The 17,428-nt window shown below is 46.7% G+C and overlaps 1 protein-coding gene across 1 annotated transcript in view; it reads left to right on the plus strand.

The window, feature by feature from the left end:
• The window catches only part of epha6 (eph receptor A6), a 133,048-nt gene that overhangs the window by 97,123 nt on the left and 18,497 nt on the right, over nt 1-17,428 (plus strand). Inside the window, exons 6-8 of the mRNA XM_076039980.1 lie at nt 7,270-7,394; nt 8,009-8,171; nt 11,452-11,560. Coding sequence (XP_075896095.1) covers nt 7,270-7,394; nt 8,009-8,171; nt 11,452-11,560 — 397 coding nt within the window. The remainder of the gene's footprint in view (nt 1-7,269; nt 7,395-8,008; nt 8,172-11,451; nt 11,561-17,428) is intronic.

Raw genomic sequence — 17,428 nt, forward strand, 5'->3', positions numbered from 1 at the left:
CCTGCTATTTATACTGCACCTTGACTGGAGCGATTGTCTTCTCCCGCCGTGCGCTGCCATTTGGGAGGCAAAGGTAGATGTTGGAGGCAACGTGGTTTCATTGGGTGCTGAAATGCAGTGCTGATGCTTGGTTTATGTTCTTGGTTTATGAACCTGCATAAAAAATATATCCCCTTACAATTATGTGACAGCAGAAGACGCATATGTCCGGTAAAACTTGAAACCAAGTGCAGAAACACAGAAGAAAATGCACAGAAAAAATCCATCCATCCGTTTTCTATACCCGCTTCCTCCTGGACTCAGAACAGAAAAAAAAATATTTTTAATCATGCTCTCTCACTGAAAACCACATAGTATTAAGGTGTGTCTTGAAGAAACTATGCGTTTTTTCCACATATTTTTCAGGTGTCAGAATTTGTAGAATTCATACAACATCTAAAAAGCTGCGGGAGAACTTTTCTGTGGGTTGAAGACCTCAAGATGATCTGTGCACTATGGGCTGGGTTAAAATTTGGAACGTACAAATCTGGAGGCACCTTGTATGTGCATCCAACTGTCAGCCTTATGGCACGTGTTATTAATGTAAGTGCAAGAAAGAAATCTTGATAAAAAAAAAAATGGGTGGAAGCCGATGTAACCTAGAGAGTGCCGCTGACAGCAGCAGCATTATGCACATCGACGTCTTTGTCAGACCACGTTTGTGTCACTCCCCGGTGCTCAGTGTTCACCATAATGAAGCTTTAAGTAGCAGCAAAAGAGGTGGATCGGGTGTTAAGGACTATAGCACCGGCAGGGAAATCAGCTGTCAGCCGCCACATACTTCCGATCCTCTCATTAATTACTTTTGGGGAAAAGAAAGGAACGCGAGACGAGCTATTGATTGCGGTGGAGCCAGTAAAGGGCCAGTTTCACTGGCCTCCACCACATGTCACGGCTTCTCCACATCCCCATTAGACACGACCAAGGGGGAATCGGTGGCAGAGCGAGGACCCTATTAAAGGGGGCCGGACCTCCAGAGTGTGAAACAGGCCAGTTTGCACACAAACCTTATCAGACCGCAGCGCAGCAGTCCAGACCTCTGCTTCCTGCCTGCTGTGTGTCTGTTTTAATGAGAGGACAAATGCAGCGTCTGAGCTCTAAGTCCAGGACCATCCCAGGTCTGACTGGAGCTAAAAGGCAGATTTATCCCTCTGTTTTTAGCCTCCTGCTAGAGCCAAACGAAGCTGTGTGGAACATGGAACATCTCCACACTGACTTCCTCCCTCTTGACCGGGTGCTCCCACAATGTGGCCCCATCTTTTCGTGAGGGGGTGTTTTTTTTGTTCCTCCCTAACTCGTCCCAGATCAGCAGAAAAAAAGGGGGCAGTGGAAACGACACGGCAGAATGGAGAGCACTTTCTTTCTTTCTGTCTTTCTTTCTTTCTTTCTTCCCTCTCCCGTTAGCTCCGTTCCTCGCTTTTGTCGCGTGACTGATGGTTTTAATTACCTGTTAACTCTCCGCACTCAGCAGATACACATGATAAATTGGGCTGGCGACTGTTGCGGCCACCTTCTGGATGAGGAGGAGGAGTAGCGCTCCTTCCTCCTCCCCCCTGCAGCAGGGGGGAGTAGGGGTATGCAGGTGTGCGGAAGAAGAAAGAACTAACAGCCCTAGTTTGCAGCACTTTCCAGTTGACGGCTATTTAGTGTCAAAGGGGTCACATACATTTTTTTCCACTCTTCCCTCCCCTCTCCTTCTCTCCTTCTTGTGACTGCAGTCAGCAACATTATGCTTCCAGGAAAAGAAGCCTGGTTCAACACAGTGGGGGAGAGAGAGATTGCTGCGGATGATTGGCCTGTAAAATTGCAGCACTTTGTATGGAGATTGTAGTGAACGACATATAGGAAGAAGTGTGAAAGTGAGTCCCCACAAACCCACACACAGGTCTCGTGTGGAAGTTTTTTGTTACAAATGCTCTTCAGATGTGGAAATAAATAGTTTGTTTGCAATCACACTGGTTACTGTGGCGCAAGAAAAAAAATACTTGAAAATAATTCCAGGTGTTTGTGAAGGTCAAGGTTCCTTTGCCCCCAGTCCAAATCGAGATTCTGTCATGCAGCGTTGCACCTGTACATTGTCGATATGATGTTGATTTGTTTGCATCACTGAGGTGATTTTCGTCACGCGCTGTCAGCGACATCAATTTTATATTACTTTGGAGACAAAAAGGACTCTGCAAGCGGTTTGAGAAAAAGTGTCCTTTTGAAGTTGGAACCACAGTCATCAACAAGCCCATCATACACATCTGGTCGTGTAGTGGAAGTGGCGGTTGAGGACAAAAGTGGCAAAGTCACTTCAAAATCCAGAGTTTCGAGTCTGACGCATGGAGTCAAATTTGTTTTCCCAGGGGAAAAAAAAAACCTCAGCAACCAGTCAGTTTAGTTTTGTGTAATTTGCAGCTGGCAGTACTACAGTCGAGTACCAGAGTTATTTGTCGTCTAACACTTTGCCTTCCTTATTTCTCATTCCAGACCGTCTTCTCTCCACTACTGCTGATTCCGCCCCAAAAAAAAAAAATGTCTAAATGATTTGCAGAGTTGCTGGCCGACCGTTTCGCTCACAGTTTCTCCCGCTCCCTTATCTCACACTTGGGCAAAGCTAATTAACACGGCCCAGAGCTCCACCCGCGGTGACAAACATGCACGGGAGTGGCATCAATATTCACAACTCATTCCTCGTTCGAGAGTCGCGCCGAGGCGTCGTTCCGTGTTCGGCGGTTTGGACGACACACTGGAGGCGTGGCGGGGGGGCGCTAAATGAGAAAGACCATTTCAATTAAAGTGAGTTGATCAGTCACCTGGTTAAGTGGGATATCTATAATTAGACCCAACGGTTTTTTTTTCGATGGCTGTTCTCCGAGGAAGAATCTGTGTGTTCACACTCGGTGGCGGCGGCGGCGGTGGCGGGAGCGACCTCGGCAATTAGCCGAGGCTAATGCGTGTCAAGAGTGGCGGCGACACTCAAGCACGCCGTCACCTCAAGGGTCCACGAACGTGACTTGTGATTGGCTGAAGGTCCACGCCGCTGTGTTGCGGAAGACGACTTGAATTTGTTCGGCCAGAGAGTAGAAGCTGATTTTAAATCAAATTCCGTTCAGGTGAATCGAGCAGTTGTTGTTGTGTGTTTGGAGCGAGAGGATGCACTCGCCTGAGCTCGTACCCATAAATCTTTTGTCGTTGTTGCTTTTGCGTTTGTTTTTGTCAATATTACATCCGTGACAACGCTGCCTCAAATACAAATTTGAGTCGCCCCTAAAACAAACCCGACCAGACACCTTGAAAAGGCACTGGTGTATTAATATGTGTGCGTGCATGTGTGTGTCCACACGTGTGTATTCCTGCTCACCTCTGCCTCTCTATCAGCAGTGAATCAGTGGTGTGAGGGCATCATTTAAGCTCTCACACGGCATCAATACTGGCTCTATTGATTTTTTTTTTTTTTTTTTTCCCCATCCAAACGGTTAATGGAAGCCTTCGGGGCAGGAAAGCTAATTAAAATCATATGCAGGTCAAGCTCATTTAAGGACTCCCCATTAGTTTATGTTGAGCTTAACCATGCTTGACTGGAAAATCTATCCACAGGGCATTGTAATTGACTGGTGTTTCTAATGGCTTTCCAATGCTCCAGCATGGCACACTGCTCCTCCTCCTCCTCATCATCCTCCACCTTATCATCCTCCTCCACCTCATCCTCCTCCTCCTCCTCCTCCTCCTCTTCCACCGCCTCCTCCGGCAGATTTCACGCCGCAGCTTTAATAACCCAAAACGCAGCATCATTAAAGACGGTTGCTGTGTGTCCTGCGTCCCGCAAAAGCATCTCCGCGACGCCCCGGAGACGTCGATGCGCTCCGGAGGCAGTCGCTCAAATATAATAACCAAGCAAAGCACCGAAGCTCAAAGTCAGCTCATCCTGGATGTTGTCCACGGGGGGAATTAGATGATGTATTATGGATTTGGGCACGAGAGGATTCACATCCCAGTGTTTTTAATAGACTGCGTGTTCAATTCTCTAATAATAATAATAATGAGTTGCAGCTGTGGGGCACGAGCGCCGTGGAAGATTTGCCGCTTTCAAAACCCTTTAGCGTCTCTAGGTCGGATCAGGACGGCAGCTTTTCCACTTCCAGAGCAGGGAAAACTTGAGTGTCATCAGCGTAATCTGTAACTCCGATCAAGAGCTAAAAGGTCGACGGGAGTGTCAAATAATTGAGGATGCGCTCCGCGTGTGCGCTCGCATTCAGAGTAATTTCAAAGAGCATCTAGAGGTGAAGTTAAAGAGGATTACGCTTGATAACATGATTAAGTGCAAAGATCAAATTAAAGGTGCGAGCGCAGCAGGGATTTACTCAGCGTGAGATGCCGCTGAAGTTCACACGCTCTAAAAAAAAACATTTTTTTTAGTAAGACTGTTAGAAACCTGTGTGTGTTTCAGTTAGAATTGCTTTGTTTTTTTCCTGGCTGCAGGCTGGCTGACAGGGTCGTGATGCAAAAATTAAAAAAAGATTCAGAAGTTTTTCAATGCCTAAAAATTTCATCAACCAATCACAATGATTGTACAACCCAACAGCGGCTGTTTGACACGATTCTACAACACAACATGCAGCAGGTGCCAGTCACGTCAGTTCAGCAGCTGCTAATTGTCTGCAAAAGGGCCAGAGACTGGTGATGTTGATCAATGTTGACCAACCTTTTAATCAAGCAAACAATACATGTGATAGACTCTGGATTCCACCCATCACGTTTGAGTGTTTATGATGCTGACGTGACAGATTAAATTATATCAGGCACAATGTATGTCATGATATCATGTCTTTTATTATATGTTTTTAAGTAAGTTAAATAGTATCGATTTTTTTTTATTTAATTGGATTTATTATTTAATGTTTCTATTATTGTAATTCATCATTTATTTTATTTGATTAACAAATGTGTGCTTAATAAACATTTTCCCAACATAAAGGCCTTTATATTGATGAAATTCTGTAATGTAAAAAAAAAAAAAGGTCTATTGTGTCAGGCTGAGTTCTCCACATTCCAAGCCGAGCCGTCACTTTTCCATTATTTCCAAGCAGCCAAACTTTTTCCTCCAGCAAACACCGCATCTCCGCCGCCGTCACCGCCGTCCTCTTTGCCGTGCACCCTTTTTCTCGCCGTGGCTCGCGAGGCTGATTTCAATCTGTGAGTCAGAGGGAGATTGTATTTAGGCCGTGTTTATTGTTCCCTATCGGTGGCCAATATGCCAGCAGCAGATGCCTGCCGTCCTGCTAAGCCTCAGCCCCGATGTCTCCTTCTTGCTCGGCCGCCGCCGCCGCCGTCGATGCTCCCAGCTGTCATCAGAGGTGCAATGTCACGGTTTCAACAGAGGGGTTCATTAGACAGACTTGGATCAGATAAAAATCCCCCTGAGATGAATTTTCTCCGCCGCCACAGAAGACAGAGAGACGGACAGAGTGGAGGATATGAGTGAAGCCCTCACGCGAGGGTTTTTTTTACGTAACACCTAATAAGGCGTCGGCCGTCTGCGGCTCATTGTTTTGACGGAAGCGGGAGGTTTTATTTTATGCTGTTCGCCGTTGCTCCCCTTTATTAAGGGAACAGGCGCGCGCACGTGGCGGGAGCCGCGCATATATGCAAACCGGCGGCGCCTTGCCCTTTGAGGCCGCTGATTACACCAGCGTCATTATCTGTTTCACTCACGCATGATATTAAGCGGTTCCGCGGTAGTGTTTCAGTCGAAACGACGACTATTTTTTAATGGCTGTTAGGTTTTGAGGTTATTAAGAGGCTGAGGAGCAATTTTTCGTGCCGGTTGTTGTGCAATTAATGCTCCAGAAAAGGCCCTGCTCCATCAGTCAGTGTTTGATCCAATTAAATTTGTTGACCCAACTCTGCGGCTGCTTTTATTGGGTGCGCTCTGTTTTGGGGGTTGAAAAATGATAAGTCGTAGTTGCGTAGCAAGTTTTTTTTGTTTTGTTTTGTTTTTTAACCTTGTTTGTCCAAAATGATGACCATCCGTATTGGAACGCTCCCAAGCTTTCAATTGTTTTTCAGTGGGTCTTTGAGGCATTTGAGGCGGCAGTCAGCTGACAGGGACTATGCACATAAGATGTAACAAAGCAATGTGGCACCACATGTGTAGAAAATACACAGAAAGTGTGTACACCTTCTTTTTTTTCCCAAGTACTTATGTTAGGTTAGATTGCAAGTCTCCGGCTAGCACGTTCAATCCCTTCGTCATGCTTCTTAGCCAGCCTCCGAATGCTAAAGTGCTAAACCCTGCGTTCCAACACGAGGGGCACTAGGACCCCCCCCCCGAACTCCAGCGACACACAGTCTCAGACAGAACTTTGCGGGATGTGATGCCCCCCCGCTCCTCCCCCGTACTGGATGCCGCCCGATAATTTAAAATAATAGCACCGGTGTTGCCGCCTCACTTTGAAATCACATGAGGGAAGCAGCACCTTTCCACATAATGAGTGAGCTCAGTAACATTTGATGGTATTATACAGAGTAACGACTCTCTGGGTAGTCGTGTCCGCCGCCCTCTCCTGGGAGCTGTGGGTAATTATTTACCCGGCAGTATTTCAGCAGTGCGCGGTTGACGGGCCTGGCTGCTGTTATTCTGCGCTGCCTGTCTTTTAATGCCTGTTTCGGGGGCCACACGCTCACAACTTTGCCCACTCTGGGATTTCCTTTTTGTGCACTCCATGCTGTCATTGTATACCAGCGGCTGCCGAAAAGAAGAGGAGGTGAAAAAAAATCCTTCATCCTGTATTCAGCGCACACTCTTATCAAACTGACTGCCTGCTACGGTCAGCTGCCTCTGCCCAGAACAACACGTTTCAGGAGCAGAGCCGCAGCCGGGGGGCGCTGGGCCACACTCTAGCTTTACTCAACGGCCGCTAAACGGTGACAATTAGAAGGTCAGCTGGCCGATGGCGGTGAATCCCAAGCACAGCGTCGTCATCGTAAAATCATCTCACTGCATTTTTTTTACCCCTCAAACATCAGCAGCAGCAACTCCACATTTATCGACTGGATGCATCCGTGTCGAATGATGCAGGTGAACCTTGTGTATCCGCTCAGCTGCGCTGTGTATTAGAGACGCGTTGCAGGCCTGTTCTCTTTATATTTGTCAGGCCTCTGCTGCGTTATACTGAACGTCACATCCTATTGGCCCGGTCGCTCGGTCCAGATGGCTGACGTCCGTGTGTTGGTGTCCAAACTCAGGTCCGTCTCTCATCGGGGCTCTGAAGAAGGACTGGGCGTCCCCCAACAGCATCGCCCTCTCCTGGCAGCAACCTGAGCCGACAACGATGCCCGTCCTCGACTACGAGATCAAATATTATGAGAAGGTACGGTCCCCGCCGCTGCCAAATCAGAACCTTTATCTTTTGATTCAGACAACTGGTTTCATATCCCGAAAATAAATCATTGTGTATAAACAAAATGGTGCTTTAATTTAGTGCATCAATGGGTGTGGTGGTTTTATTACTCAATTCTGGCTTAAAAGTGCCGAATCATACATTTCAAAATCTTTTGTTTCTATTCCAAACAACAAGAGCGGCCACGCATGATTTTCCATAGAAATGCAGCATATTTAGCCCTCTGTTTGCAGCCTCCTGCAAAAATGCTTACTTTAGGTTCCCACTTGTGACACTTTGCATTTATTTATTTATAAGTGGACAAACACTGGATGGCCCGGTGGTGCTGTCCATAACCCTGACCGTAAGAGAGAAGAAGCGTGCCCTTTGTGACATCACAACAGGCTAATATCCAGCATTGTTTGTTAAAGCGTGTGTTTTCTCAAAGTGGAGAAGGCAAAAGAAGTAAATGATAGACTTTTCTCATGCCAGGGGAACTTAATGACAAATGCTGTTGGGAAACTCCTCTAAAAATCATTCTTGCAGCCAGACTTCACCATCACGTCCTTAATGTTCGATTCTTGGTCTTTGGACCACCTCCGCAGGAACACGAGCTGCTGAGCTACTCGTCAACTCGCACCAAGGCTCCCAGTGTGATCATCTCCGGTTTGAAACCAGCCACCTGGTACATCTTCAGCGTGCGCACCCGCACGCCTGCTGGATACAGTTCCTACTCCCCCAAATACGAGTACAAGACCACCGGAGACTGTAAGTTTTTCTTCTGCTCTTCCACGCGCTGTTTCTCTCCAAGTAATGCATGTTTGTGCCCAGTGCCTAAAAGGTGCCAATGTTGGCGAACACCAACTACGATCTATAAATAAATACCCAGAAACAATTAATACATTTCCACATTCGGAAAGGAGCCTCAGCTTCACTTTGTTCATAGTGAGCAGAGGTCCCTCGACACCTCATCAAATTAAATTACACGCAGGGTGCACTAAGCCATGCGCACGACTAATATTTCTCTTGCTCCTAATTGTTTTAATCCACCAGAGGCTCCTTAGTTTCACTTTAACTCAATATGAAAGCAGCTCCCCTACACTTTCAACCATTTTGGACAATCTACAGTCTATACCATTGACTTCCTACTGCAGGTGGAATTCATGCTGATTTTATGTCGATGTGTATCATAAATGAAGAAGACAGTTAGAATGTTGAAATGAAAAAATAGAAATATTCTCAAAAACAGGATTGAAAACGTTGTGTGTGTGATAGAAGATGTACAATGTGCATGTTGGGTTCAAATTTTGGACAGTAACGTTTTCCACAGCTAAAACAATCTTTCTCATCTATTTTTGTTTGCATGTCTGTGTCTATACTAGAGTGGCAGCCTCGCTTGCTAAACCATGTTAAATCCCGAGGTCCCGTTTCATCGCCCATGCTTTTTAAAACCTCGTTACACATTTGGTGGACGTGTGATTTGACTGATGGACTCACTTACCAGAACACTGCAGACACCGCAGCATTTGGTGTTTGCTGACTATCAGTTTCAGATGAGCTGGATTTATCTTGAAAGGTCAAGACAATCCGCAAAGGAAATGCCTGCTTTTAAGAAATGTAAACGCAGCCAACAGGGGAACCTGACAGCGGCCGCCTTGTTGCGTACCGTGTTTTCAGCAGTGCTCAGGTGTGTGTGTGTGTGTGTGTGTGTGTGTGTGTGTGTGTGTGTGTGTGTGTGTGGTGTGTGTGTGTGTGTGTGTGTGTGTGTGTGTGTGTGTGTGTGTGTGTGTGCGTGCGAGTGTCTCGGAGTGCTTTTGTGTCACCAGTCAGTCTCCTCTCCTGAAACACAAAGGTCCAGTCGCCCTTTCATGTTGGGGTCAGGTATTGTGGAGGGCTGATTTTGGCTGCACAGTGGCCCTCTTCTCTCGCCGAGCCGCAGAGCTTTATCTACAGATCAGACAGTGCTCGGCACAGCCTTTGTGCCAGGTGGCCTTTTCTTTTCCTTTTTTTTTTTTTTAATGTGAGAGAGAAAGCAGATTTGGACCCTGCCGTCCTCCTCCCTCGGCCCGTCCATCCGTCCGTCCGTCCGTCTGTCTGGTGGTCTGTCTGTCTGCGTGCCTGCCTGCCACTCAATGCGCCGCCGCACCTCCCTTTTTCCCAGCCGTCCTCGAGTTTATCCGCCGCTTCCTCCCTCCCTCCCTCCCTCTGTGCCGCTCACCTTGTTTGTCTTTATCGCTCCTCCCGTCATCCTTCACCCGGCAGCTCCCGGCCTGTCCTCCTCACTGCTCCTCCCATCCCTCGACGCAGTGGTGCCAACTCCCCAGTAAGACAAGTGGCTATTGGCTACCCTAAAAATCGCTACAAAAGCTCTGATGATGTCATTACTTCCTGATATGCATAATCGGTCCTGACGGTTCATGACTGTAATTGTGATGGACACTGTAGGGCTGTATGAGAGAGGAATCAAGTAAGAGACAAATTGGCTTGTTTAATATGTTTAGAACTACAAATTAAAGGTCCAGTGTGTAATATTTGGATTGATTTATGATTTGTGTATTGGTAAAAGCTTAATATACTGCCCATAAATACAAGTGTATACTTGAAATACAATAAAACTAATTTGGTTTTCCTTTTCTGAACACACTTCTCACTTTATATAAGAATATACATACTGTAGATCGTAAAGGGTCTTGCTTCCAGTTAGCTGCTATCTCGCACCGCCATATTTCTAAGGAAGGCCGGTTTGGACAATCCAGTCCCTGACAGCACGTTTTTTAATTAGGGTGAACGCTTGCGTCCTCAAATAAACCAACAAAGGAAGAAGGTCGACGAGGTATCCAGGTTTGGGTGAGCAGGCCACCGTAGCTCACTGGCAAGCTCAGGAGGGAGTGAGAGAGAGTGAAAGACGCTGCAATCTAAACGTCTTTGTGTCTTCTTTAAAATCTCCAGATATTACAGACTTCACCACTAGCTTGCCTTTTGCCTTCATTAGCTTGGAGGGAGGGTGGCCGTGGGTGGCTGGGTGAGTTGGGGGCGGGGCAGCGAAGAAGAATCTCCAGAAGACTACCAGAAAGGCACCTAAGTTTGTCACAAGTAGCTTTTCTGGAAGTAAAAAAGTCACTCGACGGATCTGAAATTTACTACAATATAACGACAACGTTGTGAAGTTGGCAACTCGGCCGCCTTCCACCAAGCACGTCCACCCCCTGCGTGAAGCCGACGGCGGGAAGAAAACGCCTTGCGTGATCCAGCCACTGACGCCGTCACTCTCCCTCTGTAATTACCTTCGTCCCAGCTGCTGTGCTCACACACTCGCTTGACTTGCTGCGCGCGTGCCCTCAGGAATACAATGTAGCCCCAACATACGCGCATGCACGTAATGGTCACACACACACACACACACACACACACACACATACACTGGCGCCTCCTGCTTACTCGTTGGCACTATACGCAGCCCGATCTCCAATTCATATTCATTAAGCGTGAAATATTATAGAAATAAGTTTGATAATTGCAATCATCTTTCAATTATCTCAGATTCGTTAGCGTTGTGACAAGACTGAGAGAGGTGCGCCTGTGTGTTGGGGTGGGGGATCATGAATATCAAATGGGACCAATTTCACCAAAACGATCATGGACTAAATCACAATTTCATGAATGAATAATATTAATTAATCAGCAGCGGGCATATGAATCATTTCACCACGGAGGCTGACGGGAAGGATTTTTTTCCTTTTTTTTTTTCATTACAAAGAACTGATCAAACATCTCTCTATAATCTCTGCCAGTGGAGACTATGGTCTACGCAGGCTGTGCTGATGGGGAGTAGTGATAAAGCTCCCTTTGAATAAAATTTTACTCTTTATTCTCTCTTTATCCCCTCCCACCATCTATTACCCTTTATATCTCCTCCTATCCGCTCTGCTTTAATCATGCTCGCCTGCTCTTTACATTTCATTTCCCCTCTTTTTGTTTCACTCTCTCCCCTTTCCCATCATCCCCCTGTCTGCTGTCCTCCACCGACTCCACCCGACCTCGCCTGCAGCGTCAGACCTGGCGTCCGACCAAGGGCAGGTGCTGGTCATCGTCACGGCGGCGGTGGGCGGGTTCACGCTCCTCGTCATCCTCACCCTCTTCCTCCTGATCACCGGCAGGTAAGAGCACCTGGTGCAGCTTATTTATTTCCTTTTTTTCTGTCAGACCACATGTTGCCAACAACCTTTTCCTCGCCGCTTTGTGAGGAGTGACATATGTTTCCAAAATGTTCACTTTTTCCTTTCATAATAAATCGCAACAGTTTTGGTATACCTTGCGTTCCTTTTTATCCCTATAATCTCCTGAAAATGTTTGCACTTTAGTGGTGAAGGTCAGGCACACTCACATGACCAGGGCCTCTTTTACTGCAGACATTTTGAGCAGTCCCATGTGTTACAGCAACAAAAAAAAGTGGAGAAACTGTTGTTTAATGAATAGCTTTTTCAGGTTGTTCTTTTTTAAATATGAAGCCCTGTGAAACCAGAACTTCTGATTGCTCCGCTGACGGCAGATTAAACCTAAAGCATCGGCCAGAAAGACGCTGCTTTTCTCAAACAGGGCGAATCTCAGTTGTTGCAGTTTCCATCACGACTAGACGGTCCACCTGACCATTAGCAGGCGGCCTCATGAAACAAATTATAACTCATCCACCGTTGGAATCCTGTTTTTTTTTTAATTTCCTCTTAGCCTTATTAGAAAATTTCCATTTCCAGCGAACCGCGTCCTGGACGACGTGTGCTGCCAACACAAACGCCGTCTCTCTGCTCGGTTCCGGCCAAGTCTGTTTGCGTTTCAATGAGATCTTCTGCAAACAGCGTGTATCTCAGTAAATTATCGCGGCGGCAATAATCGCTGTCCACTTCTCAAAGATCAGCGCGTATTTGCCTGAAGCAGCGAAAGGTAAATATTTAGTGTCTTCTTGAGGTTGAAAAACATTTAGAATCTGATCACCGGAGCTCAGACTTCTTATTTTTTTTCTCTTTTTTTCCTCTGCGTATTTCTGCCTTTTCTGCTCCCATCACGTTTGTCGGATTTAGTCAGGACAATTCCCGTCACACGCAACAAGGGTGCAAATTGCAAAACCAAAGCCAGACTCTTTTTGCACCTTTGTGTTATTAGCACCGTGTTCCTCTGGGAATCAGAGGTGGAGTGCACAACGTTGGCAAACAATGAGCGGCACGGTGCTAAAAAGCAGCCAAAGTTCAGCCTCAGCAAATCAAAAATCTGATAATTGAGTGTGATATCATGCAGCTCATCTCCACCTGACCTATGGTGAAGTGTCTACAAGGGTTTCAAGAGCTTTGGGGCCAAAGCAGCGGTTAGCAGGCTGATTCCCAGACCCGGCGGCCTTCCTGTGCCGAGTTTGACGTGTTGTCTGTGTGTTTGTGTGGCTTCTGTACTGGTTCTCTGGCCAATTGACAATCTTTATTCATCCCTAGTGAGCGTCAGTGCAAATAATTGCTCAGTGTAAGCCCTGCGATGAGCTGGTGACCTGTGCAGGGTGTGACCTCTCCTTCACCCCAAGACAGCTGGGATAGACTGTAGCAATGCAGAGGTGCAGAATAAACTGGGATGGATGGAAAGCTTATTCAGACTCGGAGAAACCGCCATGATTCATGTTTCCTCAGTTCACTCGCATGCTGATGATTGATCGGTGTGTCATGTCAGTATTAACAAGGTTGATTGAAGTCTGTGGACATAAGGAGGGTAATAAGACACATTTTAATGTAAGAATAATGCAATTATTATTACATTTTAAATAAAAACTCACAGATTAGAAGGTTGCTGATGCCTCAGCCTGATTCGCTTCTCATAAAAAGATGACGGACAGATTGTTGGGAAAATCTCATGTTGCTACTTGCTGTTATGAGGATTTGTTTTTTCCTAAACTCAAGCAATTTATCTCCAGAATAATGTGTTTTCTTGAAAATTTGATACAGCAGCAGCAGCAGTTGTTGGAGATTTTTTTTTTCTCACTTCTTTTTTGGACATGATTTGTCATATCTGCCGTCCTTCCTGCCCTGCGTGGGGGGAATTTTCCCTCTCCTTCAGCTTTTGAAAGAGACCAGCGTGTACTTCAGCCGCCGGCGAGAGATGAGAGCGCCCAAGTCCCACGGCGCTCGTCAACGCACGCTTGCGCAACTCGCGACTGAGGCCGGGTAGACGAGGACTTGGGCTGCACAAGGACTAACACCTGCGACTTTATGCAACCACGTTTTTGATGGGCTGGAGTTTAAATCTGGAAAAGGAGGAATTTCAGCTGACGCAAGGAAAAAAAACGATCTCATGTTGACGCAGCTGCGGTGTTCTTTGAGAGCTTCATCCGCTTCCCTTCTCGTCTCCGTCTCTGTCTCGTTTCTCAAATCTCTCCTCTCTCTCTTATGCCCGGGGTGGTGTCAGGCCAAGACGGAGGAAAAGGTTCGGATTACGCCGCCGATGCTTCGATTAGCGCTCCCCTCGGCTAAAAGGTTGCCCTTTTCTTGTCTTTTTTTTTCTCCCCCTCCCTCCCTTTTTCTGTATGTGCGGAGGCGTAAAGCGCTTGTGAATATGTAGCGTGACAGCGAAGGAGCCGAGGGTCTCTGTGCGTGTCGGCGTGTGCGGCCCGGGTTCCAAACATGAAAGCCGTGGCGACGGAGGCGCAGGGCGGATAAAGGGGATCAGAGGACGGGACTGGGAGAGGCTGATAAAGGCGCGTCACCGCCGTTTCTTTAATGAGCAGCTTGACCCCATCAGCAGAGGTCAACAGCAGCCTTCCAAATCCCCCCCCCCCATCACCCTCCTCCTCTGTCAGTGTTCGCCACGGCCACTGCAGAAGCCACCTTATCGCCTCCGTCTATCAGTGTCCACAATCCCGCTGACTTCACTCAGCACCGCCGCCCGCTCTGGCAACCTGCGGCTGGAAGCCCTCCGACACCGCCTCTCATCTGGCAACCCCAGATTATGTTAAGTCTTCAAAGAAGGGCGGCGGCTCACATGCGATCACGAGGAGCCGCGCGCACGACTGTACGCGCGCTTTTTCGCCGAGAGTTTTTCCACTCGCTGCTGCCCTCGGAGCCCGTGTCTAATGTCTAATAATAATAATGATAATGATCCATTTTATTTGTGAGCGCACCTGTGAGCACCCAAGGACACTTTAATGGAACACAGTTTAAGGTTTAATTTTTTTTGTTCTCATCTGGAATTTTGGAAAAAATGGAAATTTCTTTGATTTTTTTTAAAATGCAAACAAAAAGATCAAATTTCGTTGGATTTATCATATAATCCATCTGGTAATGAGGCCATCTTGGAAGTTCTTGGAAGTTGATTGTCCAGACCATCTGTCAAACCAACCAAGCAATAGCCACCAATCCTATTGGTGCGCTCTGTCTCGCTGGTGGAAACGAAGCGAAAGTTTTAAGACAAGTTGAAAATGCTTTATGTTGGAAGTTGGCAAGATGGATGCAGCAAGTTTTTTCTTTTACAAAAGTAATCAAAGAGTTTCAATCCCAGCAAACAACAAAGCAACTAGAATATTTTTCACTACTTCTTATTGGGTTAACATATCTGCCAAATGTGGGTTTGATTTGGTCACCAGCAGGCAGGCGGCCACTCAAAACAATCCAGCCGCACACTCACTGTATGAGTAAATACCTTCATGCTCACATAGAAGCCAAAAATCGACATTACCATTGATTTGTGCTTGTGTTTCCTCCCAGCCGACTAAGAACGCAAGTCAAATATATTCGTGGTGGGTCTCCAGGAAGCATCTCGGCAGCCTTCTAAAGCTGCACTTCCTGCTCCGAGTGTCGCCGCCGGATGTAAATCCTGCGCTGCAGAATTTTCCAATATGAAAGTCACTTCTTTGGGGAATTACCCGCCGCCCTGTCAGCAGTAAAAGGAGTGGTGGAAGTAGTTACTTTACACAAGCAGAGGTACAAAACCACTTTGTGGGCAAATTGCATTATGAATTTTACCATCCATCCATTTTCCATCAACACTTCTGCTGCACTTTGGGCCGCTGGGTCGCTGGAGTTGATCCCAGCTGTCTTGCAGGAGGAGGGCGGAGTCGCTCTGTGGACAAGTGGCCAGTTTATGGCCAGTCATTTACAATAACAGTACAGATAATTTCATGGGAACATGCAAACTACAGACATTTCAAAGTTTGCTGGGGGGAAAAAACACTCGTGCCTTGTTACATTAAAGTAATTTGGTGCAATAGTTGAGGCCACAGGAAGAAGAATCAGAGGAAAACAAAAGCAGTGGAATATTGTGAAGATCATTTCAGGAATTACAGTCAATGTTTCCAAAAACACAAAAGAAAATTGCCTCACGTAATCATGCAAAATTAAAAAACATACAATTTTACCCTTTCCATAAGCCTCCTAATGCGGCAGCACTCCTCAGAAAGGAGCATGAAAAGGTGCTGGAAATGGAAGCGCACTGTTTATGCGCGTCAGGCAGGGGCGCTTTGGAAAGCAAACGCTTGCCTCCTTAAAAATGTTACCTCTTGATGATATACAGTCACGCTCTCCATCAAAGCAGCCCGGGCGGTCTTTCAAGTTTTTTGCTGATTGCTCGCGGATCGTTGAAAAGGTCAAACTGGGAGTGAGATCCTCCCGCTCGGGAAGCCGGAATCGGAGCAGGTTTGTTCCAGCAGGTGCGTTAAATACGCTGCCATTTCACATCCTATGGCTGTTCATTTCTTATATTTTCAAACCATCTCTCAAAGTCGACGTCCGTGCACAGAATGATTTTTTTTTTTTTGCTGAATGTACTGACCTTAGGGAGTGTGTGTTTTTGTTAGTCATGCATCTCAGCTTCGGCTTGAGTGTACTGCTGCACTGCAACAAGGACAACAGACGCAGTTGAAAGTGTTGTTGTTGTGAAGATATTCCCATACTGAAAGCTGAATATGTTTGCTGTGCTGCTGGAGGTTTTTTTACTGGGAGAGAAACATTGATATCTTGAGCGTTTTTTTTATTTATTTTTTTTTTTTTGGTCGGAGTTTGGCCAGAAGCAGCAGGGAGAAATCTGTCAGTAGCGTCGTGTCCTGTGGGAGTGGGGCTGAGATGAAGACCTCTGCCAGCTTCATCTCCGGGAGGGAGATATCATCTCTCCTCTGGACCAGGGTGGAGGGGCGGGGAGGGGCGCAGTGGTCTGCGGCGGTGACAGTGAAGACGGACCTCTCCTCTGAAGTGACAGTGCGACTGTGTGAGATCTCTGTTTCTGCCTCCGTCTCTGCTGGGGGTTCACGTCAAGCCCGGGGGCCTCGGCTCTCCTCTCCCCTTCAAAAGTTCCCCCCTCAGACCTTGACTCGTTATTGAGAGCTGAGAAATATGGCGCGGTGTCTCTCCCCTTTGCGTTAAATTAACGCCAGCAATTGAAAAACCGGCAAAGGACTAAAGTCAAATAGGAATCTGGAGGAAGAAATGGCAGAAAGTCAGGTCCAAGCAGACTGGTGGGAAAAAACTTTTCCCATTTTACTGTCTGAAGAGCCTGACAACTTCTTTCTTTCTTTCACTTCGTGACCCCGTCTTGTGTGCGAGAAGTCAGTTTGAAATACGAGGTGCTTGGAAAAGCTTTTGGAGAGGCTCTCACGAATTTCAGCTGCGTCTCGACATGTGTAAGTTAGACTTCCAAAAAGGAAAAAAAACGAAAACTTTGGCCCTTTCATCCACACAAATTGCCCGAAGCAAAATTATCGAAAACACAGGGCTGCAGCCTGCGATGAGAGAAATGGCGCCCCAGACGACGCTTTAATCATTTCTAAGCACCTCTGAGTTCGCTGGAACAGGAATGCATGTCTGTCTGTCTGTCTGATGGCTGAATGTTGACCTGAAATCCACTCAGCAGAAGTGACTCTCGGGTTTTAAAGTTGTTAATCGCGCTCTCCAAAACAACTCTGAAAGTGCATTAATTTGCTTTCATCACACTTTAATTTTGTGTCAGTAGCTGCGTTTCCATCGCCAATAGAATTGCGCTAAACCTAATTATCGCATTAAAAAACG

This window comes from Nelusetta ayraudi, unplaced genomic scaffold, assembly GCF_046127955.1.
Source record: "Nelusetta ayraudi isolate G7.1 ecotype Tasmania unplaced genomic scaffold, CSIRO-AGI_Nayr_v1 ptg000060l, whole genome shotgun sequence".
Taxonomy (NCBI): Eukaryota; Metazoa; Chordata; class Actinopteri; order Tetraodontiformes; family Monacanthidae; genus Nelusetta; species Nelusetta ayraudi.